Source organism: Nematostella vectensis, chromosome 1, assembly GCF_932526225.1.
Source record: "Nematostella vectensis chromosome 1, jaNemVect1.1, whole genome shotgun sequence".
NCBI classification, from domain to species: Eukaryota; Metazoa; Cnidaria; class Anthozoa; order Actiniaria; family Edwardsiidae; genus Nematostella; species Nematostella vectensis.
Window position 1 is genome coordinate 20,692,565 of NC_064034.1, and position 24,497 is coordinate 20,717,061.

Genomic DNA, 24,497 nt, shown 5'->3' on the forward strand with positions numbered 1-24,497 from the left:
TGAAACCAATTTTGAATAAATGATTGGAAGCTGCGTGCTGAAAAGCGCAGGACGGAGAGAGACTGGGTCTTAACGCCGAATCCAACATGGCGGCGAGCGCAAAATGTTTATGTTTTTCGTGTACAATGCGAAATTTACGAATTTTCAAACGTCAGGATGCGCAGACTGCAATATAGTATTCGTATATTAGTACAAAGATACTTATTTAAGGTGATGGATGGGAGAAAAAGAAAACGCAAGGCATCTGCAAGCGATGTTATGGCCATGCACGTGGGGAAGTCAAGCCCGAAAAAGAAGAAAAAGCTTGAAAAACTACAACAAGCTGATAAGGGTTTGGCAGAAGAGACAGGGATACAGCCCAGTGGGGTTAATGTTGTTAGCTTAGATGCGAAATGGTGAGAGATTATTTTTATTCAGTGCAATAAGAAATTATGTATATAAGTTAAGCTTAGTGTTGGTTTGAGAAAAATACAAACTACATAGGTTTCCCTACAGGTCTGTTTCGTGGTTGCCCACTCATCAGGGGAAAATCCCCTGATGAGTGGGCAACCACGAAACAGACCTGTAGGGAAACCTATGTAGTTTGTATTTTTCTCAAACCAACACTATACACCGCTCTACTCTCGAGTATTGAGCACTTTCTATGAAAGCCTTCAACCATCATTTTAAGTTAAGCTTATGTTTGAATTAGCGCAAGCTATAAAGAGTTATGACTTTAAGACTTTAAGAAACGTCTTTGTTCTATTACACAGTCTATTATTTCTGAAGGGTGATCTACAGAATTGCTGTCTTCTTTTCTTCAAAGTTAACCAGGTAAGAGAATTTATTTTGTAACCCCTTTGTAACATTTTATCAGCTGTCAATATATGTCATTCACTGTCAATCACTCACTCATGAAACAATGTTATGTACTGTCAACCAATGTCTGTCAATCACTTTCTTGTCAATCAATGTCATGCTGTCAATTAATGTCACTTAACACTAATCACTCACTTGTCAATGGCACTTACTGTCAATAACTCACTTGTCAATTTCACTGATTCTCAATCACTTACTAGTATGTTTTTCATGTTTGTCACAGGAAGTGGCCCTTCAGGGTAAAGCTGATATCAAAGCTTTGCTAGGAACTGTGAGCATTCTAGGCTCTCTTATTTCACCATGCAATTCATTTTATCAAGTGTTCTCCCCAAGTTCGTCAAGCTTTTTAACAATAAGAGACACAGCTAGTATTGTTGAGAACAGACAAGCCCACCTCATATCAATCAAGGAGTTGTTACATACACAATCTAAAGACATCAGGAAGGCTGGATTGTCGAGAGCACAAAAGGCCTCAAGTGTCCTAATGCTAAAGTCATTGAGGACAGTGGACACAGATTTCCTATGTCAATACAAGCCCTATGAAGATTTATTTAGTACTGCAAGTATAAAGGTATTTTTTAAAAGCTAGACTTTGGCCTACTGTACCATGTTGCTTGATAAAAGCAATGGTATTTGTGATGGAGACAAGGGTGATGTTGGATGATAATAATGATAATGATGATAGTATTGTGGTTGTGATTGATGTTTATTATTATTGTCATAATAATAATGATGATATTGAGGATGATAATGATGGTAGTGATGATGATGGTGGCTGTCGTGGTTGTGATGATGATTATGACGGCAGTGGTTGTGGTTGTGATGATGATTATGACGGCAGTGGTTGTGGTTGTGATGGTGATTATGACGGCAGTGGTTGTGGTTGTGATGATGATTATGACGGCAGTGGTTGTGGTTGTGATGATGATTATGACGGCAGTGGTTGTGGTTGTGATGATGATTATGACGGCAGTGGTTGTGGTTGTGATGGTGATTATGATGGCAGTGGTTGTGGTTGTGATGATGATTATGACGGCAGTGGTTGTGGTTGTGATGATGATTATGACGGCAGTGGTTGTGGTTGTGATGATGATTATGACAACAGTGGTTGTGGTTGTGATGATGATTATGACGGCAGTGGTTGTGGTTGTGATGATGATTATGACAACAGTGGTTGTGGTTGTGATGATGATTATGATGGCAGTGGTTGTGGTTGTGATGATGATTATGACAGGAGTGGTTGTGGTTGTGATGATGATTATGACGGCAGTGGTTGTGGTTGTGATGATGATTATGACAGCAGTGGTTGTGGTTGTGATGGTGATTACGGCGGCAGTGGTTTGTGGCTGTGAAGATGATTATGGTGGCAGTGGTTGTGGTTGTGATGATTATGACGGCAGTGGTTGTGGTTGTGATGGTGATTACGGCGGCAGTGGTTGTGGTTGTGGTTGTGGTTGTGATGATGATTATGACGGCAGTGGTTGTGGTTGTGATGATGATTATGACAGCAGTGGTTGTGGTTGTGATGATTATGACGGCAGTGGTTGTGGTTGTGATGGTGATTACGGCGGCAGTGGTTGTGGTTGTGGTTGTGGTTGTGATGATGATTATGACAGCAGTGGTTGTGGTTGTGATGATTATGACGGCAGTGGTTGTGGTTGTGATGGTGATTACGGCGGCAGTGGTTTGTGGCTGTGAAGATGATTATGGTGGCAGTGGTTGTGATGATGATTATGACGGCAGTGGTTGTGGTTGTGGTTGTGATGATGATTATGACGGCAGTGGTTGTGGTTGTGATGATGATTATGACGGCAGTGGTTGTGGTTGTGGTTGTGATGATGATTATGACGGCAGTGGTTGTGGTTGTGGTTGTGATGATGATTATGACGGCAGTGGTTGTGGTTGTGGTTGTGATGATGATTATGACGGCAGTGGTTGTGGTTGTGGTTGTGATGATGATTATGACGGCAGTGGTTGTGGTTGTGATGATGATTATGACGGCAGTGGTTGTGGTTGTGATGATGATTATGACGGCAGTGGTTGTGGTTGTGATGATGATTATGACGGCAGTGGTTGTGGTTGTGGTTGTGATGATTATGACGGCAGTGGTTGTGGTTGTGATGATGATTATGACGGCAGTGGTTGTGGTTGTGATGATGATTATGACGGCAGTGGCAGTGATTGTGATGATGATTATGACGGCAGTGGTTGTGATTGTGATGATGATTATGACGACAGTGGCAGTGATTGTGATGATGATTATGACGGCAGTGGTTGTGGTTGTGATGATGATTATGACGGCAGTGGTTGTGGTTGTGATGATGATTATGACGGCAGTGGTTGTGGTTGTGATGATGATTATGACGGCAGTGGTTGTGGTTGTGATGATGATTATGACGGCAGTGGTTGTGGTTGTGGTTGTGATGATTATGACGGCAGTGGTTGTGGTTGTGATGATGATTATGACGGCAGTGGTTGTGGTTGTGATGATGATTATGACGGCAGTGGCAGTGATTGTGATGATGATTATGACGGCAGTGGTTGTGATTGTGATGATGATTATGACGACAGTGGCAGTGATTGTGATGATGATTATGACGGCAGTGGTTGTGGTTGTGATGATGATTATGACGGCAGTGGCAGTGATTGTGATGATGATTATGACGGCAGTGGTTGTGGTTGTGATGATGATTATGACGGCAGTGGCAGTGGTTGTGATGATGATTATGACGGCAGTGGCAGTGGTTGTGATGATGATTATGACGGCAGTGGTTGTGGTTGTGATGATGATTATGACGGCAGTGCATGTGATTGTGTTGATGATTATGATGGCAGTGGTTGTGAGGCATGAGTGTTGCTGACAATGATTGTGCTGGTGATACTGCTGATGGTGATGTTGGTCAGAAGTAAAATGGTTTGATAAGAGTGTGGTCAAATAAAAGTTTGTTCGTCATTTCCTCATTTATATGTTTTAGGACACACAAGTAGATAATTCTTCTGCTCATGATGTCACCTCAGCAGCTTTAGGATTTAGACTGGTAAAGTGATGGTGCTTAGTATGGGTGTTTATGTAGCAATAAATCAATTTTGGATGATTAATTAGTAATTATATTTATTAAAGTAATTACAATTTTGTCTTTAAATTCTGTAAGCGTAATGTGAATTCTGAAGACTTGACAGTGTTCCATGAACCAAAAAAATGGTCAGATCTCCTCCATGCCATACATCAAATAAAAGAAGGTAAGAAAAGAAACATGGATCAAATAAACTGAGTACCCCTCCCCCCTGAACTTTGCAATCTGAAATTGCATTGGTAACCAAATGCATGCTTTTAGCACCCAGAGTTGATAAAAGATGTACACTTAGCTATTTGATGAAATTGTGCTTATTTATTTCTTATTGTTTGAAAAAAGTAGCTTCAATTTAAAAAAAAAAATATATAGTACTTGAAATTAAGGCATGTAAGTCATTCATATAGGGGTGTGAGCCTGAATTTTGAAAAAAAGCACCCACTTTAAAGAAGTCCCCCCCTCTTAACTCAAAATAACAAAATAAATATGCAAGGCATCAACTAGGATTGTCTAATAGACAGAAACTTCCTTTTGAAGACTTGGTATATTATGTATTAATTTATAATTTTAATCCAAACCAAAATTTAAAAAACTTTTTTTTGGGGGAATAGCACAAAGTAAGTCAAAAGTTGGGGGTGTTTTGATTGACATGCTATTTCCAAACAAAGCGCAAACCTTGCATTTTGGGCAAGTAATGGAGTACAAATTTATTTGCTAATTTCAAGGCGGCAGTATATATTAGCCTAAGGTTAGTATACTAACTGTTGGCAGTATATATTAGCATAAGGTTAGTATACTAACTGTTGTATATATTAGCATAAGGTTAGTATACTAACTGTTGGCAGTATATATTAGCATAAGGTTAGTATACTAACTGTTGGCAGTATATATTAGCATAAGGTTAGTATACTAACTGTTTGCAGTATATATTAGCATAAGGTTAGTATACTAACTGTTTGCAGTATATATTAGCATAAGGTTAGTATACTAAATGTTGGCAGTATATATTAGCATAAGGTTAGTATACTAAATGTTGGCAGTATATATTAGCATAAGGTTAGTATACTAACTGTTGGCAGTATATATTAGCATAAGGTTAGTATACTAAATGTTGGCAGTATATATTAGCATAAGGTTAGTATACTAAATGTTGGCAGTATATATTAGCATAAGGTTAGTATACTAACTGTTGGCAGTATATATTAGCATAAGGTTAGTATACTAACTGTTGTATATATTAGCATAAGGTTAGTATACTAACTGTTGGCAGTATATATTAGCGTAAGGTTAGTATACTAACTGTTGTATATATTAGCATAAGGTTAGTATACTAACTGTTGGCAGTATATATTAGCATAAGGTTAGTATACTAACTGTTGGCAGTATATATTAGTATAAGGTTAGTATACTAACTGTTGGCAGTATATATTAGCATAAGGTTAGTATACTAACTGTTGTATATATTAGCAAAAGGTTAGTATACTAACTGTTGGCAGTATATATTAGCATAAGGTTAGTATACTAACTGTTTGCAGTATATATTAGCATAAGGTTAGTATACTAACTGTTGTATATATTAGCATAAGGTTAGTATACTAACTGTTGTATATATTAGCATAAGGTTAGTATACTAACTGTTGTATATATTAGCATAAGGTTAGTATACTAACTGTTGTATATATTAGCATAAGGTTAGTATACTAACTGTTGTATATATTAGCATAAGGTTAGTATACTAACTGTTGTATATATTAGCATAAGGTTAGTATACTAAATGTTGGCAGTATATATTAGCATAAGGTTAGTATACTAACTGTTGGCAGTATATATTAGCATAAGGTTAGTATACTAAATGTTGGCAGTATATATTAGCATAAGGTTAGTATACTAACTGTTGGCAGTATATATTAGCATAAGGTTAGTATACTAACTGTTGGCAGTATATATTAGCATAAGGTTAGTATACTAACTGTTGTATATATTAGCATAAGGTTAGTATACTAACTGTTGGCAGTATATATTAGCATAAGGTTAGTATACTAACTGTTTGCAGTATATATTAGCATAAGGTTAGTATACTAACTGTTGTATATATTAGCATAAGGTTAGTATACTAACTGTTGTATATATTAGCATAAGGTTAGTATACTAACTGTTGTATATATTAGCATAAGGTTAGTATACTAACTGTTGTATATATTAGCATAAGGTTAGTATACTAACTGTTGTATATATTAGCATAAGGTTAGTATACTAACTGTTGTATATATTAGCATAAGGTTAGTATACTAACTGTTGTATATATTAGCATAAGGTTAGTATACTAACTGTTGTATATATTAGCATAAGGTTAGTATACTAACTGTTGTATATATTAGTATAAGGTTAGTATACTAACTGTTGTATATATTAGTATAAGGTTAGTATACTAACTGTTGTATATATTAGCGTAAGGTTAGTATACTAACTGTTGTATATATTAGCATAAGGTTAGTATACTAACTGTTGTATATATTAGTATAAGGTTAGTATACTAACTGTTGTATATATTAGCATAAGGTTAGTATACTAACTGTTGTATATATTAGTATAAGGTTAGTATACTAACTGTTGTATATATTAGTATAAGGTTAGTATACTAACTGTTGTATATATTAGCGTAAGGTTAGTATACTAACTGTTGTATATATTAGCATAAGGTTAGTATACTAACTGTTGTATATATTAGTATAAGGTTAGTATACTAACTGTTGTATATATTAGTATAAGGTTAGTATACTAACTGTTGTATATATTAGTATAAGGTTAGTATACTAACTGTTGTATATATTAGTATAAGGTTAGTATACTAACTGTTGTATATATTAGCGTAAGGTTAGTATACTAACTGTTGTATATATTAGTATAAGGTTAGTATACTAACTGTTGTATATATTAGTATAAGGTTAGTATACTAACTGTTGTATATATTAGTATAAGGTTAGTATACTAACTGTTGTATATATTAGCATAAGGTTAGTATACTAACTGTTGTATATATTAGCATAAGTTTAGTATACTAACTGTTGTATATATTAGCATAAGGTTAGTATACTAACTGTTGTATATATTAGCATAAGGTTAGTATACTAACTGTTGGCAGTATATATTAGCATAAGGTTAGTATACTAACTGTTGGCAGTATATATTAGCATAAGGTTAGTATACTAACTGTTGTATATATTAGCATAAGGTTAGTATACTAACTGTTGTATATATTAGCATAAGGTTAGTATACTAACTGTTGTATATATTAGTATAAGGTTAGTATACTAACTGTTGTATATATTAGCATAAGGTTAGTATACTAACTGTTGTTGCTAGTATTGCCTGTAGCTTAAACTGCTTCTCAGTAATTCTGTTTTTCAAATCGCTTACTCTTTTTAGGACCAACAGGCAGATGTCCTTCTTTACTGATATGTGGAGGCAAAGGGGTGGGCAAGTCAACGCTTGCAAGGTTTATGGTGAATGGACTGTTAAACAGGTGATTATTACAACTACTTTCTCTACATGTCCTCTTTTTGCATTTCCAATAACTTTTAAGTTATTATTAAAATAGGGAGAGGACAGCAAGGGCATCTGTTCATGCAAAGTGAATTCTGCACACACACTAATTTTGTGCAGTTATGAAATGCTGCCTTAAGCACAATGCAACGGCACCTATAAATGTGTTTTGCACTGAAGAGAAGGTGCTTAACCTGTCACCCAGTTGCTAGGATTTTGAATCCAATACACCATCTGGTGTTTAGTTTTCCAGAAGTATGCTATTTGGAATGTGACGTTGGCCAGACAGAGTTCACTCCACCTGCCATCCTGTCAATCACTCGCGTCACCTCCCCATTACTAGGTCAGTAACCTTTCCTGATTGATTTTTTTTCTTATCTAACTATATCTATACCATTTATGATGAAGACTTCTGAATGAAGTTAAAATATAGGTGCTTATATAAGCTGGTTGCTTCTTCATTGAGTTTTAGTTTTATATATAACATTTATTATATACATTTTTTGTAGGGTCTCCATTTACGCACCAACAATGGCCAGAAAGGTTTGCATGTGACATTTACAAATGGCATGAAAAACGGTTATGATTATCATTGACAAGTTATCTGTCATAAATTCCCAGAGCGTATTTCTTTGGTGATATTTCACCTAGAGATAACCCCCAAGGTTACATCAAGTCAATTGAAGACCTGCACTCATTCTACAAGAAGAGGTTAGATGGCATACCGTTAGTGGTGAACACACAAGGGTGGGTGAAGGGTAAGTATTTGGAACTGCTTGTATTCTATTGTACATGATGGATATGCACTTTACTCACTGCCCCTCTTTTGAGTTTAAAGTAGTCATCCTTGCAAGAACTTGACAAAGGTCTATTGTCCTGGGGCAAAAAGCTTTATCATTTAGCTTTTCCCAATAGGATATCAGGCAGAACATATAAGACGCCCTTCCCTTCTTGAATATGCTGTAATGATTCAAATAAGCCCAGGGCACTTTTTTTTGGGGGGGCGGGAGGGGGTGCTTATTTTAATTCTGTGGAATATACAAGCTTCTGAATCGCTTGAGAACTGAATCTATTTGCTTTAAGGTGTGTTTTGTGTATCTTATGCTATATTTTTTTTGTCTTAGCCAATCAAATTTCTAGAATTAAGACATTTTTGACATGCCAGTGTGCATTTGTCGTTAGGTTACCTTGTTACATGCCGTTAGGTTACCTTGTTACATGCCATTAGGTTGCCTAGTAACATGCCATTAGGTTGCCTAGTAACATGCCGTTAGGTTGCCTAGTAACATGCCATTGGTTGCCTTGTTCTTTCATGGAGCATTACCCAGGTCTTACTGGAATTTTTTGGGGTTCCACTCTCCCTACCCTCCTTATAAAAATGTGTAATGTAGGTGTGCTCTTTCGGACATTTTATTATTTCAACATGAGAAGAGATGTGGCTGGATGAGAGTCTGCATTTTCTTTTTCATGTTCCCCTACCAAACATTGGAATTTCTGGAGCCCCTCTTAAACTTTCAGCCCCACACCCCCTCCCTTTAGTGAAATGTTTTTTGAGGGCCCTTATTCTCTCACTGAGTCTACCTCCACTTTGAAAAATGAGCAGTCCCTTGCAGTAATTGAATCATTTATACCAGGAATGGGAATACCGCTCCTTATGGATGTCTTCCGCATCACTCAGCCATCACATCTCATCCAGATCAACTCTACCACACAAGCATCCAGGAACCTGCCAATATTGACAAGGGATTTTCTTATGAGCACCCCAGGATGGGTTTACCCGGTGCTCGGTCAGAGTGGTATGGATGGAAGTAGCGGAGTGAAGTGTGAAGCATTTGATAGTCTACTTGATAACCTCAGGTACATAAATACTAATAAATGCCTTTGCTTACTGCTTGCCATTATATGTACCTTATTGCTTTTTATTAAATTTCATGATTAAGGGGCCTTTTTTTGTAGAAAACAAAACAAAAACAAAAATTTTGAGCTTGAGTCTAAGACAAAAAGGTTGGAGGTTTTTGAAATCACTTTCATTTTATTGAATTGTTACTATGTTAAAGATCTTAAGTTAGTTAAATTTCCAGCCCAAGAATATTTGAAAAATACACATAAGCTACTAATCAGAATCCACAGTAATTTTCTGTTTGATATTCTTGTGATTTCTAATTCATTCTTATTCCATTCCTTTTGAAAAAGGAATGGAGATACCTCAGGGAGCCCAACAGAACTACTAACTGACATGCAGCACACCCACAATGAGCCAGTCATTGTTCAGCTGAAATCTGCTTGTACACAGGGAGACCAAGCATCAAGGTGGGGCTATATTTATACACTGACATGACATTGCATAACATGACGTATGTTTTCATTGTTGGTGTTCTTTCAGGCTCCACTCTTCAGACCATCGTGCAATGAAACTGATTTCATACTTTAGCAAAGTACAGGATGTCCTTCCTGTAGCAAGACGAAACAATGGTGGCCCTTCCTCACTGACGTGTGGCCCTTCCTCACTGACAAGCTATGTCCCATACAAAGTACCATGGAACCACATGACTGTGGCTGTCGTACACACTGAGGTATCAATTATCTTGTAATTTAAATTTCACAGCGGGTTAAGTGTAATGTCTTGTGCAGTTAACAATATATCAGCACCATTACCCAGCTTTGAACAACTTTAAAGGGAAAAATACCATAGGGTTACAAACAACAAAAGTACAAGAGTTTTTAAGGGAATGTTGCATCTTTTTAATGATGCGTTGAATTTTTTACAGGTCCCTAGAAGTCATGTGTTGATGTCACTAAATGCGAGTATTGTTGGGCTGGCTGTGTCTTCCTCTACCAAGGTAACATCTGCAGTTTATTTATAGTTTTTAACTGAACCATTTCGGTTCTTACTGCTATAATAGAAGTGTAAGAGACACCCCAAGGGTCTTACTTTTATAACCTGATGGTAAGAATTCTGATCATGATTTCTTTCCTATCGTGGTTACACCATTGCAGGCAAGTGGCGACCTTGAGCAAAGTGAAGTCAAAGTTCTACACAAAGCTCCACACTCGCTTGAGTGTCTGGGGTTAGGTATGTCTCATAAGCATTACACTAAAGCCCTTAAAGAAGGCCTATTTTATACCATTTTATGCTCCCGCACTATACCGAGGCTAAGTATAAACATCGTATTACCCATGAGCCATATTCTTTCCAAATTCATGCAAATGAATCGAGTCAATTGTTTAATCTTCATTTGCATGCATCAACATTGAATACTGTTCATGGATAATACAACGTTTGAACTTAGCCTGAGTAATCCAAAGAATCCATTTCCATCGTCTAGCAGATAACTGAGAAACTTTAAATCAAATATAATTTTAAATAAAGTATAAAACTTCAATCATGGTTGGTGATTTTGAAGGTTTTCTGCAAATTAACCATTGTATTTTCAATTGTAAACATTAACAAAAGAGTGATTGATTGACATTATTTAAATCAATTTGGGATTCCTTTGATTGACTGCGAGACAACCCTGTCAACTGGGAGATGGATTCCTGTGACTCTTATTGACCACAGGAAACCCATAAGAATGCCTCCTGGGACTTGACAAATAGATCTCATTTTGTGCGTGCGTCTGATAGACAGATCATGCCAAAGCTTTTTATAAATTAATAAAAAACGGGAGGAAAGTCAATAGGCATTTCATGGTTACCAATTCTCCTTGGTATTCCAGGCATCGTGCGGAACGTTGACCCTGTGAACAAACTGTTCTACATCCTGACCCCTGTCCCACTTGATGTACTAAAGAGGGTCAACATCTTGCTCAAGGGAAACCTGGAAGTACCAGCCACACTTTGGCTGCAGGTGACACATTTATCTAGCACGCCATGTGGACTATATGTTGGCAATCCCCAGGGTTTGAAACTCCAGGGGTGGGGTGCTCTAATTTTGTTTAGAAACAAATGTTTTCAATCTATTTGTTAGACTAAAGCTAGTTGTCTTAAGCTTATTGTATTTATTTGGGAGAGATGCATATTTGGCTTGTGAAGGGTTGTCCTCATGTGTTCTTCTTGGCCGGTATAGTAGTCAAGGGATTTAGAATCGCGTTTTCAGAATAAACGCAAACGGCAAACCGCGGTTAGCCGTTACCGGTTTGCGGCTTGGCGTACTGGCGAAAACGTAGTTTAGCACATTTGGCGGGAAATGTTGCATTTGGCGGGAAAAAGTGCAAAACATGTGCTCGACTTCAACCAAGCCAAAAGTATTAGTAGTTGTGCAAATTGTCAATGAAAATATACTATTTCAAGGGTCAAGTGATTAATAACACTAGTTTTTGGTCTCAAGCGTGAGTTTATAGACGGTGCTCCTGAAGTCAAAACGCGGAGTTTGACGTTTGCCGTTTCCGAGAAAAAACGCGGTGCTAAATGTATCTAATAACTCAATTCGCCTCACGCCATGGTATAACTTTATAATAATAATAACATCGTGTTTTTCTAACCTCAGGAAGCCCGGGCATGTTCGCCATACATATCGTCAGAGTTTACGTACGATCTGAAAGGAGCTGGGGCGAGAAAAGTTCGTTACAATCTGCTCAGAAAGAGACACAGCTCTCCTGGCAGGCCGGTCATGTGACATGTGACGTGATCCCCATTCCCGCCAATACAATCATGTGATCCCCATTCCTTGCAATACAATCACGTGATCCCCATTGCCGGCAATACAATCATGTGATCCCCATTCCTTGCAATACAATCACGTGATCCCCATTGCCGGCAATACAATCAGGTGACCCCCATTCCTTGCAATACAATCACGTGATCCCCATTTCCGGCAATACAATCACGCGATCCCCATTTCCGGCAATACAATCACGTGATCCCCATTCCCGGCTATACAATCAGGTGACCCCCATTTCCGGCAATTAAATCACGTGGTCCCCATTCAGGCCCGTACCCACGGGGGATGCAGGGGGTGCGAACGTACCCCCCCCCCCCCCCCCCCCCCACAACGGCCGAAAGTTCACTTTCGGTTTTCAATAAGGTAATAGACGTGCTATTTGTCGACAAAATTATAAAGCATAAGTGAGATCACTCTGGTATGTCATCAACATAAGTCAGACTTTTTTTGTAGCCAAATGCAAAGGCATAAAAAATCACATTTTGTTCTTTCAGGGGTGGTCAGAGGGTGGTCACTCCCCCCTTCCACCCAGAAAAATTAGGCCCACTTTTTCGGATTTTGCTTCCCCCCCCCCCCCCCCCCCCTAAAAAATCCTGTGTACGGGCCTGCCATTCCCGACAATACAATCACGTGTTCTCAATTCCCGGCAATACAATCACGTGATCCCCATTCCCGGCTATACAATCACTTGATCCCCATTCCCGGCTATACAATCACGTGACTCCTGCATTTCAGGCATGTCCTGCAAAGTCGATCACGTGGGTTACAGTTATCCGCGTATTGTGTATTGCTGGCAAGTCTCGTGACTGGCGAGTAGGTCATGTGCCTAGCATATCGTCTGCCATACAACCCTGGAGTACAGCAGATATGCACAATATGGTTTATCGGCAATAAAACAAGTTAACAAAAGGATTCTTTGTAATTAAAAGAATATATTTACGCAAGAGCTTTGTTTGTGATGGTTTCTTTAATTATGCGAAGTGCGCTACCGTGTCCAACAAGACAAAGTTGGCCAAGTAGCATGGTCTTACAGCCATTAAACAATCTTTCGCATATTGTGCGCGCGTAACAAGACGCAATTAATGATGTCACTGATCAGCTGATACACCATGTAGCGCACATGCTCCTCGATGTTGCTTCACACGTCTCACCTTATGGATAACGAGGTCTCTCCAATTACTCGTTTAGTATCTGGTATCCTCTGGTTCCTGCGTATGGTTGTTCTGGGTGTGACAAAAGTTGTCCAGGGTGCCTATTTTGGATGCCGCAAGCTTGCGTGGGGTGTTAGTCGCCATGGTAGCCCTGCTGAGAGTGAGGAGTCCGTGAGCACACTGTGTGCGGAGGACTCTATCGAGGGCCGTGACTCGGTTGACACGGAACCAGTAAGTTGGGTCTTGTTTTACATGCAGGTCTCGTTTTTGCTTGAGTACATCTAATGGATGCGAAGGTGTGAACAAAGCATGCATTTTTTGCCTGTTCACGATGTTTTCACGTCCTCAGGACGCGACGACTGCTAAAACCATCGTGCGCGCGCAATAGAACGTGTGCAAGTCTGCTTCCTCTTGTTTGCGTCGTGGATATTAAACACCCTAATACGCGCAACGAGGCGCTGTTATAAAAGCACGCGAAACGAGAAAGTTGCGCATTTCAATTAAGGCTTAAGCGGGAGGCGATCGAAGCTCTTTAGGTTTAAGGTAAGGCGTGTATCTAGGGGGGTACACAGGGGGGTGCACTTGCCCCTCCCCTCCGAAATAGCCCAATTCCTATTGAAAGATCGCTATAGGTTATATCAGTACACAGGGGGGGGGGGTGCACGGGGAGGGAACGCAGCCCCCCCCCCCCCCCCCCCCAACGGCCGAAAGTTCACTTTCGGTTCTCATTAGACGTGCTATTCAGCTGCTTTGTCTCCTATTATCTTTGTTCTACAAAGAAATTCTTTTGTCTCTATATTTCTCGTTCTTTGTGTTCATTTGCCCAATCAAATTGCAGCTTGTAAGAGCTGCGTAATGACCCATTCGTAGACAAAACTAATAAGCTAGATCACTTAAGGATGTCATTAATCCATAAGTCAGACTGTATTTGTAGCCAAATCCGACAAGAAACGTCCCGTGGAAATACTGCAAAGGCATAAAAATATCCCTTTTTGTTATTTTGGGGGTGAATTCAGAAAAATCTCTCCCCTCCTCCCCCAGAAAAATTAGGTCCACTTTTTCGGATTTCGCCCACCTCCCCTCAAGAAAAATCCTGGGTACGGGCCTGATACCGCGATGTTTAGTAGTGTGGTTGCGTTTGTACTGGTGGTTGATGGGGATGGGGTGTGTGCGTTTTTCAGAAACAACTAATAAGGGAGCCAAGTTTTTGGCTCTTGGCTAGTTTGGAACAAGCAAACTATATACGCTTCTTCGAACTTCAACAAATGTATCGATGTTGCAGGAATCATCCGTCTGCCAGTACTGTCCCTATGGGTGCCAAGGCGCATGCGCATGCCCAGCCCTAGACAATGACGTCTCTGATAACGTCAGACAAGAGCTATCTAGACGTAGAGCGGAAACCCTCTCGGCCACAATCCTCGCTCATCACGAGCGCTTTGCGCAGCTCATAGCTGACGACGACCAGCTCGCCGTGACTGTCATCAACAAATTTTACCCTATCCTCTCTAACGATACGCGCGGCCTTATGGGTAACGAGGACTTCCCGCAAGGCATGTCGGGTACCGACGTGGATGACACGCAAAGCACATTGGGTAATAAGGACAATCCGCAAAGCATATCGGATACAGAGTATACTTCCAACTCTATCGCTAGTATGTTTAACTTGACACATTATAGTGAAGGGGAGAGTTTCCGGGCCAGGCGAACGTTCCGTCAAGTGCTGAGAAGGACAAAGCAGTCGAAATATCGTGATCGAAGCAGGTCTTTCTAGTCGGGCAACGACAAACCGAAAACAGGGCGTGGCAAAGTCTTCCATTTAATGTCCCCCTCCCCCTGTCTAGGGTCGAGGCGATACCGTTGTGTTGTTGTAATGTTTATTATCATAATAAATATAATCATAACTGGTGACAAGAAGGCCTTCAGCCGGGGTCGGCAAGATCTGTCTGTCCAAAGTATCTGAAAAAGAGAAATCGAGAAAACGATACATTTGAGCCCAATGGGAATTGCCTTAGCCAATCAAATTCTGTTTGTTACCTTGAAACCAGGGCGATAATCAGATTAAGTGACGTCACAAGCTCAACATTCTTCTCATTCATTGGCATCTAAAAGAAAAGACATTTGACGCATTAGCAATTATTTGACATAGTAAAGGAGATTGGCTGAGACGTCGCGAACGTCAAAATGTCATAGGTCTATTAGAATAAAACGAAAAAGGCAGTTTTAAATAAATGAATAAGCGAATGTCCAAATAATCAAAATAATTGATTTACTTTTACAGTGTGCTTGGCTTGTGAACGGCCAAGTCACCATCATGTAAGGGACAATAAGTCTCTTCACGTGGTTTGCCGGCTATGTAACGATTCTCTTTTACTAATTAAGCCTCTCTTTTATCTTTAACCTCAACGTTCTGGTTTGCCTTCGTTGGTATTGCTCGATAAATCATAAGAAGGTCAGGACCACATGAATTTAGTGTACTATATATAAATCCAGCATATTCCCTTGTTACTGTAAAGTGCTTTTTGACTGACAAATGCGGTAGCTACCATGAAGGTTAGAGGCTTAATCAAGTGTATATGAATTCAACATATTCCCGTGTGTTTAATAAAAATATTGAGTGTTCCCTTGTTAGTGTTAAATGTTTTCTGACCAAAAATTGAAATTTGGTGATTGGAATTTGCCATATACAATTCCTGCGATGATAGTTGCCTACTTGCCTGAGTAAGCCTGCATTCAGTACACTGCCTTGCGAGTGTGCGTAAGGTTGCTGTGCAGTCTGCAAGTAATGGTTTTTCCAGACAGACCAACAGAGAATATATCCACCGGCCCTGCAACAACATAAGAAGGCTCTTTTTCAAACATTATCATTCTCAAACATTTTATTTTTATGTTAGGAGGTTTTCCTTAATGCCACATATCATTTTGTGATGTTGGATTTATTTCACAGGTTGTAGTCTAATGTAAACTTAGAGAAGGGACTCATCCAGGATTTCTCAAAGTGGGGGAGGAGAATAATGCTGAAGGGAGGGGTATATAAAACATTTGGCAAGAGGTAAGGATAAGTAAACTTTGTGGAGTTTTCACTTCACTCTAGATGAAATAAATAATGTACCTGGTCATGTGAATAGCCCAATACGGACATCCATAAGGTGTGCCACTCCAGGAGTCGCTGCACTAGTGTCTGGTGAACAAAACAGGTCGATTAAGCAACTATAAAGGACTAACTACCTTTTAAACATGAATGTGCACTATAAAAGAGACAGCTCTGCCTCTTTTTTAACAGGTTTGTGTGCCGAAAGCTGTGAGATCAACTGCAATTTAAAGCACAGATAAAATGTTGGTATAGCCATGTATCAGTGCAGGAGATGATTCTCTGGCCCAAAAGTTGTCATACCTGGTTTAGTTTGACCATCATTGTCAGTGTGGGTGGAGATCCATTCTACAAGAAAAAAAGCACCTTACATATAAGATACATAAGTCTTCTTTAAAAAACAAAGGCAACAATATCAGCAACACCAGCCACTACTAAGCGCTTTACACTAGTTTAAAGTATCATTATCAGATCAGTTTATTTTTCATACTAGCAAACTCCTGGTCTATAAAACATGTCATTCAGATTTGCTTTTGCTTTTACCATTAAGGAGGTTTTACCCAAAATTATCTAGTTTATCAGATTTGTAGCAAGCTGCAAGCTTAGTCAGGAGAGGTGTGAGGTATGTATTCTATTACATACTTCCCACTGCTGTTCAGTGAAATTGTCCATCTCTGGCATTTGTTGCGGATGTGTCAAGCGTGAGTCAGGATACCCAAATGCTTTACTGAAATCAGACAAATAGAAGGACCACTATAAATGGGTACACCAGAAGAAACTTAATACATTTTTTATGAAAAGATTTGATCTTGGAACAAGCATAATTAGTCAAAACTTCTTCAATTGAAAAAGGGAAAACATCTATCATAAGCATTTTTACATAGTGGCACAAGATGTATACTGTGATGCAAGAAGTGAAAAAAGCTGAGGAAGGCCTAAATGATAAAGTTGAAAAATTGATGCAGTCATCGAAATACCAGTAGTTTGATTTAAAAATGTTTTCTTATTAGCAATTACAAAAAAATTATCACCATTATGGTGCTTTCTTGGATTCATCTTAAACTACAGTTTAGACCATATTTTTAAGTTGTTTGTATGTGATATGGGATCATTTATCCGTAAGAATTTTAGAGATAATTTATACCATATGTGAATTGCAGCCTCTCTTCCAAGACAAAACCTGCACCATTGAATCTCATCATTCTTAGATGGCTATGAAATTAAAAACAAATAGAACAAGTTAAACAAAATGCATTTCCCTGACATTCTAGCACTTGTAAACAAAGAGGAATTACCCAGCTAATATTGGCATCTGTTAGGGAATTTGCCTTTGTCTTGTAATTAGCCAGACACTGGAAAAACAAAATAACAGTCAGTTTGATGGGCTATTTGTGGTTATTTTGTCACAAAATCCCAGCCCCCATTCACCATATGGCTTTCATATTGCCTATGCTTCTAAAAAAAACATTCATGAATAGACCAAAATATTAGCTGGTTTGAAGGCTCTTTGATGCTTTGTTAGCAGTAGTTCATCTAGGGGAGGGTTGGTATAACCCCCTATCCTTGAATTACATCATCTGGAAAATGGCCAATATTGAGAAGGTGGGGAGAACCCCCCCCCATTCTTTTTATCAAGAGTTTGTAGGTGTAGCGTCATCCTTGCTGCAACACAATGGGGCAGGACATTCAGAAATAGGGTTTCAAATTTTAAGGAATGTGAAGATTTAGTTTCCAAACATTTCTTCTCGGATTCACCACTGACTCGAGACTCAAACATTTTTGTATTTAGGTTCAACATCATTTGCAAGGGGGTCATAGTAGCCTAGCTTGGGTCCATCTAGAATCTTTCCAAGCCTATCTGAATGTACCTGACGAACATCTGCAAAGTCAGCCGCCTGCTGCTGTTGCCATTCTAATGACGGCGCTGCACCTGTGGGTGCTGGGGCGCAGCCAGAATCCTAAAGCCGAAAAATTTGATTCAATATTTTCGACATAGATTGGAGGGGGAATAATTCATAAGACAAGAAGAGCCTAGAGACAATGATATTTTTTTCTAACCTAACCTGGATATTTAGGTTGGATAAAAATATCATTTGTTTCTAGGCTCTTCTTGTCTTATGAATTACCCCCCCCCCCCCCTCAAATCTATGTCTTTTTACATCTACTTCATGTATTTTTTATGTCTAATTCTAATTCATAGTACAGCAACAGAACATACACACATTGTCCATTCGCTTCATGATGCTTGACCCAAGACCGTGCTTTGGGACAGCTCAACATTAAAACGCCTGCATCTTGCTGATTGGCTGTTTGTAACAGCTCACATATTTTCTTTCCTGAAGTGTGTTTTCGGGTCGAGCATTGTTGCTGTGCTCCATTGTTGTTTGAGTGTTTTGAGGTACAAGAGGCCTCAATCAAGTTTCTTGCTATGTCTACCCCTCCCCCCCTACCCCACCCCTCCTCCCCATTCGGAGGTTGACAGGTACAGTATGTCATTGCCTAGCTCTTGCACACCCGAATTTCAGAGGAAGCCTTTAATATTATTCAGCTGCAGGTTAAAGCATATACTATAAACCTAGTCCTACCTGGTTGATTTTCACAGTTTGTTTTTTTCCAAACTCTTTATTTGTCAGATCAGCTATAACAACCTCAGGACATCTTTCTGCTTCTTGTCTAAAAGACAGAGGGTAGAACGCATTTCATTGAAGTAACTGGATTTATCCACAATAAATCACTAAAATGACTTACTGTACTCTCCTAAGGTACTCTAATCCTGTAGTTGGTAGCTTTGTCTCGTCGTATTCCTCAAAATATTCATCGCTTTCTTCAAGAAAACCGAGAACTGGCTCCATTTGACTTGACAGAGATTAGTCAGCGGATATCCATGTAGACATTTACTTCATGTGTTTTACTTGAGGTACCCTATGACTTCTTTCTGTGAAAGAAAAGTAATGATTATTTCACATGAAGTACTATGGTCAGATAAGGTATTTACTTGATGCATTAATTTTGGAATGTCTCTTTCAATATCTCAGAGCAGTAAAGCTTACATAAATTTCAGCAGCATCCCGAAAGATATGGCGCTTGGAGAAATACAAACTTACGGTTTTGTTGCCGCGTGCTTATTGGGAATCACAGCGATTGTTACATTTATCGGCTTCGTACATGAACAGTTAAACAAGGATAAAACAGAAGACGGAGCTGAGAAAGATATTAAACCTTGCTTTCATAGTGAAAAATCAGAAAAATCAGAAAAAAGTCTTCAGGAGACAGTTGTTGAGTCATCATCTAGCGACTGGCAGGGCGAGTTGACCAATGATCAAGTCAAGGCACTGGTGGCTTATCTGGACAGAGTGGATGACGATGGATCTCTAGAAAAGCTTCTTGTCACGATAGCAAACTGCTGCGCGTTTACAAACAACCAGGTAATTCTTAAAAATGTGGGGTTGATGGAAATTCTCAGGCCTCCCTCCAATATTTCCCACTTCTTTCCTTTTTTTCAGGAAAAAAGCAGGAAATATTGGAAGGGTGCTCAGGCACACAACCCCCCCCCCCCCCCCCCCCCCACACACACACACACACACACGACAAAGAATGGATTTTGCACCACCAGGAACTCCAATTTCCAATTTATAGGAGTGATTTCTAAAAATTGCATGCTTAAAAATACTTGTATTTCTTTGGTTACCCCCAATCTAAAGCCATATTTTTTTTAAAGCCCCCCCCCTTTAACACCTCTATAGTTCATGGACATTTTTCAAGGAATTACTGCCTTCTTTTCCTTTCAATGAACACTCATTGCCAAGGAGTTCAAGTCCCTAGACACAGGGGAAGGTTGTTATAAAAAATGGCTTTATTTATTTATTTTTCCTTTTTTCTTATCTTAGATTCTTTTTGCTAAATGTGGTGCCATCCCAAAGCTCCTTTTCCTATTATCAAAGCACGAGAGCAGTAAGATTAGAACAAAAGCTGTACAAACTCTGGCCAACCTCGCAAATTGTCTGGAGAACCAGCATTACATTAAGGTAATAACCATCTTTGGCTAACAGTGCACCCAGGATTTGCAGGGGGAGGGATGCACCAGTATACAGAGTTTAAGATTGGGCAATTTATCAGAATAAGACTTTTTCGCAGCTGTGAACACAGGGGATTCCAAGAAAGAACTCAGAAAAATCTCTGAAAAAAGGTGGACTGTAAAATCTTGTGAGATGAGGCTAACATGTGGGATTTTCTCACCTGGGGCTCAATTTTAGATTTCAAACTTGATGTTATGATCTTATCTTGTCTGATGCCAATTATACTTTATCAAATTGTGAATTTTCAGGATTCGCTGCCTGGTCTGATCAATAAACTTGTCAGTTTACCTGGATTGCAGGAAGAAGAAGAAACTGTTGCAATACTTCATTTACTTGTGAACATGTCTATAGTGAATACATGGCATGGTGCTATTGTTACTGGCACCTCAAACATCCTACAAGTCATTTCTAGTTCCCCACACAAAACAAAGGTAGTAAAGAAGCTGACTCTTTTTTATAAGCGCTTCAAAAATGTGTACACAGCAATGTTGTGTGAAATCTCTTAGATAACTACAACTTTAATAACAACAACTCTAATAACTACAACTTTACTGTCTCTGATATTTCAAAATGTCTTGTTTCTGCTTTTGTCGCTTCTTTCTAACTTTTCTAAACTCTTATCCCAAGACCATAGCTGTATTTTTTTCTGAGGGGAGACTGCTGTTGTTTTTATTTTCTGGGTGGGGTGGGGAGATGATAGACACCCTTTTCTCCTATCCAATCTAGTAACTACTTGACTGTTTACTTACAGACTAATGCATTAAGGCTACTTGTGAACTTATCCTGCAGTCCAGAAAATACAAGAAGACTATTGGAAGAAAAGGCAAGAAGCACTGTCATGTGACAACTTTTAATCCAAACAAGTAATTTCCTTTATTGTATTCACACAGGTTCTGGATGAAATGTGTACATTGCTGAATGTATGCACAGCAGAGGATGACGCCCTTAGAATTATCACAATCATCGCTAACATTTTGAGTTTTGAAAAAAAGGATCCTCAGGTACTGTAAGAAAAGCACATAAATAAATAATGAAATAGTCTGCCAGTGTCACTATGAAAACAAGCCATCCTCTTTTACTCTTTTTTCTATTTTGTTGTGTAACTGCATAGTCTCCCTCACAGCCGTTCTGGTCTCCAAGTGCCGCCTAGCATGATTAGTCCAGAATAGCTGCGAGGGAGACTATGTATTGCACAGAAAGAAGCATTCTTATTTAGACAAAACATAATTTCAATGCATTTAGAAAGCCTTTATTTGTCATTACCTAACTGTGCCTCTTTGTTTTAGCTTCGTCACCTTATAACAGATACACGAGCAGCACTACAAGTCAAACTTGCATCACTGAGAGGGGATCACATGGCTAATGGGAACATCACAGACATGATAGATAGAGCTAATCAGCTTTTGGCTGAGTTTCAGTAGCGACCCTTAGTCCAGTGTATTAAATGAGTAAGCTTGGGACTAAAACAACTGCATTCTGACCTCTTGTACAAAAGGCCTCTATCAGTACCATCACCATTAAACCTCAGTACTAGTGACACTGCTTTTATTAGCAGGCACAGGATGAGCGCAGGTGACATATGTAGCCAGGGTCGTGCCCCCTTTATTGACAGCTAATAATTTTCTCTGTTGTCACTGTTCCTATAAAAAGTTCCAAAAACATTCTGTTCTTATGTGGTTTTCTCCTCTACTGGCACCTTTTCAGTGGTTGTGAGGGAAATAAGAGTGTCCATTATCTGTGACTGTGTCACTCCCGCTGTTGGTACTTGTTCTATTTTACCATCAGCTGCATAAAAGAACAAGAAAGCAAACTTTCAACAAAACACACACAACAACATATGACTATTTAAAGACACCTAAAACAGGTATGGTACTACTGCACCAATTAGAATAATTTCATACTTCACACTAGTGCAGTATGTAGCTTCAGTAACAATTTAATAAATAACCAGGCAAATTATAAGTATGTTCATAACTCAAGAATCTCATGAATAAAGTATATACTATCATTCTTCATCAGCCTTGACTGCCTAATTTCATAACTCACCATAACTTATTGTAAGTTCTCCTATATCACTTTGTTTCTTGGTTCTCATGAACTGTACATGGGGATTCTTATACTTCAGTTGTGGGACATTCTCATACAAAAATCGCCTAGAGTTCAAGCAAATATCAACAGTTAATTGGAGGAATCAAACCTGTACACCCCCCTCCCCCTGCAAAGAGATTCCCCGTAGAAAGTTACGCAGAATTATTGAATCAATTTGCTGCGTAAAAACTGCTCCAGCAGCGATATCCGTGGATTAAACTTTATAATATCGTATCCCATATTACGGAAAATTAACAGAGAAAACGTAACGTAGAGACATCAATGGCTCTTACTTGGCACCGTGGTTCGCCTTCTCTTTACCAGCTAAATTTAGGGTGATCGAGTTCACATTATCTGGAAGGTTCACGTTACACCTCTTCAGATGATCTAGCGTCCTATTGACTGCGAACCGCCCCTCCTTGCCGCCCAGAGCCTGTCTGTTTAGCTCTCTCTGGATGGCCGCGAGAGCACGATTTCGCACCGCCGCCATATTGTGTGAGCCGTGATGCGGCGATTCAACGGTCAGCAGTTGTGATGATAGTAGCTACCACAGGAGGTTTGGTAAAATACCAAGGTTTACATTGCGTGAGGGCTATATTCTTTCACTGGTTATCATTTGCCACGCAGGTTGTATGCTTGAAGTATTTATTCTCCTTGCGGTCAATACTCCCCCAAAACAAACTTTTTATTAGTATATCTACTTGTTTGGCATTTCGCAATTTAGCACAGGTTTACATCTGCGTAAAGAAGGTCTAAATTTTACGCGTTGCGTAAATATACGGTATACGCTAAGGCCTGCATTGACATCTTGGCGGTATGTTGGAAGTATTTATTGTCCTAGCCGCCAACATCTCCCAAAACAAAAACAAACAAAAAACAGCGTTTTTCAGTACCTCCAACTGTTCGACATTTAAGTTGTTTCGCAGATTTACCTCTACGTACAGGCGGTTTAAATTTACGCTGTCGTAACGTTGCGTAAAGATGCGTAAATGATGTTCACTGTGGCTACGGATGTTTCTGCCGTGTTAAATCGCAGGTCTTAAACACTTAGCGCAAATTCACATATGCGTAAAGATGTAAAGGTACAAAGATTCTGCGTAAAGATGCGTAAAATACTGTAGCGATATTTACGGAAACAAAAAAAAAATGCCATTAAATGCTGTGTCCGTCCCTCTATGGCGGAATGTAGCCATATTGATGATCGCTGGCTGGCAGGCTCGTCCCCAGGGCTGGGATCCAGTATATGTATTTTACTTCTCTCTTTACTTTCTTCTGCCTCCTGCGGCAATGAGGGCAACTCAAAGATCACCCCCGGTCATGCTGGCTCTCTTGCCACTTAATAAGACACCACGTGACATTTTCCATTGGAGTAATCTATAGTAATCTCGTACAAGCCGGTCTGAGCAATTACTGAAATCCATTTAATCTATGTTTCCATTGGTAAGAAGTCCTTTTATAGGTATGTTTTGATAGTTTTTTCCGGCACGAAAACCCCGAAAACACGGAGTTCGCATCTTGGATAATGCGCTCCGCAGGGGGAGAGAGAGAGGAAAAATGCGCGGGGCAAGGGGATGAAAAAGGACTACAACACAGTCTATTATCTCCTCGCGCCAACACTTATACTATGTAATATCTCAATTCTATATCTCTTATCTTAAATTTTTATTTCCAAAGCTCAACTGTCCTTTTCCGCCAAAAAAACACCCCCCTCCCACAAATTATAAATTGATCAGTGTGGTCCCCCTTGTCTACCACGGACTCGTATTCGTAACGTCCCTATATGTCAGGCGCTCAGTTGCTTGTTATGAGGGTCCATGTAGGTCATGTGTACTTTTGTCACTCACCCTCCCCTCTCACAAAAATATATTGATCACTGTGGTCCCCCTTGTCTCCCACGGACTCGTATTCGTAACGTCCCTATATGTCAGGCGCTCAGTTGGTTGTTATGAGCGTCCGTATAGT

The 24,497-nt window shown here is 39.4% G+C and overlaps 5 protein-coding genes across 7 annotated transcripts; 3 read left to right on the forward strand and 2 right to left on the reverse strand.

The window, feature by feature from the left end:
• The first annotated feature begins 59 nt into the window (after window positions 1-59).
• LOC5503921 (polynucleotide 5'-hydroxyl-kinase NOL9) lies at window positions 60-13,076 on the forward strand. 2 transcript variants are annotated; one of them, XM_048725438.1, is made up of 17 exons: window positions 60-395; window positions 753-813; window positions 1,082-1,429; window positions 3,834-3,896; window positions 4,011-4,098; window positions 7,356-7,452; window positions 7,718-7,815; window positions 7,982-8,015; window positions 8,094-8,230; window positions 9,107-9,329; window positions 9,666-9,782; window positions 9,856-10,045; window positions 10,241-10,312; window positions 10,470-10,545; window positions 11,189-11,319; window positions 11,959-12,124; window positions 12,183-13,076. In XM_048725438.1, the coding sequence occupies exons 1-16, from the start codon at window positions 157-159 to the stop codon at window positions 12,085-12,087; spliced, it is 2,103 nt and encodes a 700-aa protein (XP_048581395.1). In that variant the 5' UTR covers window positions 60-156; the 3' UTR covers window positions 12,088-12,124; window positions 12,183-13,076. The 2 variants fall into 2 exon arrangements, with proteins under 2 accessions (XP_048581395.1, XP_048581392.1); XM_048725435.1 differs by having other exon boundaries at window positions 11,959-13,076.
• A 57-nt stretch (window positions 13,077-13,133) lies between these two features.
• On the forward strand, window positions 13,134-15,907 carry LOC116611696. Its single transcript, XM_032372175.2, has 2 exons — window positions 13,134-13,514; window positions 14,566-15,907. The coding sequence occupies exons 1-2, from the start codon at window positions 13,263-13,265 to the stop codon at window positions 15,052-15,054; spliced, it is 741 nt and encodes a 246-aa protein (XP_032228066.2). The 5' UTR covers window positions 13,134-13,262; the 3' UTR covers window positions 15,055-15,907.
• LOC5503929 (gem-associated protein 2) lies at window positions 15,141-19,612 on the reverse strand. Its single transcript, XM_001624808.3, has 12 exons — window positions 19,476-19,612; window positions 19,120-19,306; window positions 18,957-19,044; window positions 18,240-18,329; window positions 17,667-17,723; window positions 17,516-17,583; window positions 17,014-17,098; window positions 16,675-16,719; window positions 16,393-16,461; window positions 15,998-16,108; window positions 15,318-15,385; window positions 15,141-15,239 (listed from the first exon to the last, which is right to left on the reverse strand). The coding sequence occupies exons 2-12, from the start codon at window positions 19,221-19,223 to the stop codon at window positions 15,203-15,205; spliced, it is 822 nt and encodes a 273-aa protein (XP_001624858.1). The 5' UTR covers window positions 19,224-19,306; window positions 19,476-19,612; the 3' UTR covers window positions 15,141-15,202.
• LOC5503920 (armadillo repeat-containing protein 10) lies at window positions 19,324-22,462 on the forward strand. 2 transcript variants are annotated; one of them, XM_001624824.3, is made up of 6 exons: window positions 19,324-19,796; window positions 20,259-20,396; window positions 20,696-20,878; window positions 21,199-21,270; window positions 21,338-21,448; window positions 21,734-22,462. In XM_001624824.3, exons 1-6 carry the CDS (start codon window positions 19,386-19,388, stop codon window positions 21,866-21,868), a joined length of 1,050 nt encoding a protein of 349 aa, XP_001624874.2. In that variant the 5' UTR covers window positions 19,324-19,385; the 3' UTR covers window positions 21,869-22,462. The 2 variants fall into 2 exon arrangements, with proteins under 2 accessions (XP_001624874.2, XP_032228064.1); XM_032372173.2 differs by lacking the exon at window positions 21,199-21,270.
• LOC5503915 (28S ribosomal protein S25, mitochondrial) lies at window positions 21,282-23,056 on the reverse strand. The gene is made up of 3 exons (XM_001624807.3): window positions 22,829-23,056; window positions 22,494-22,600; window positions 21,282-22,232 (listed from the first exon to the last, which is right to left on the reverse strand). Exons 1-3 carry the CDS (start codon window positions 23,023-23,025, stop codon window positions 22,117-22,119), a joined length of 420 nt encoding a protein of 139 aa, XP_001624857.1. The 5' UTR covers window positions 23,026-23,056; the 3' UTR covers window positions 21,282-22,116.
• Window positions 23,057-24,497: the final 1,441 nt, after the last annotated feature.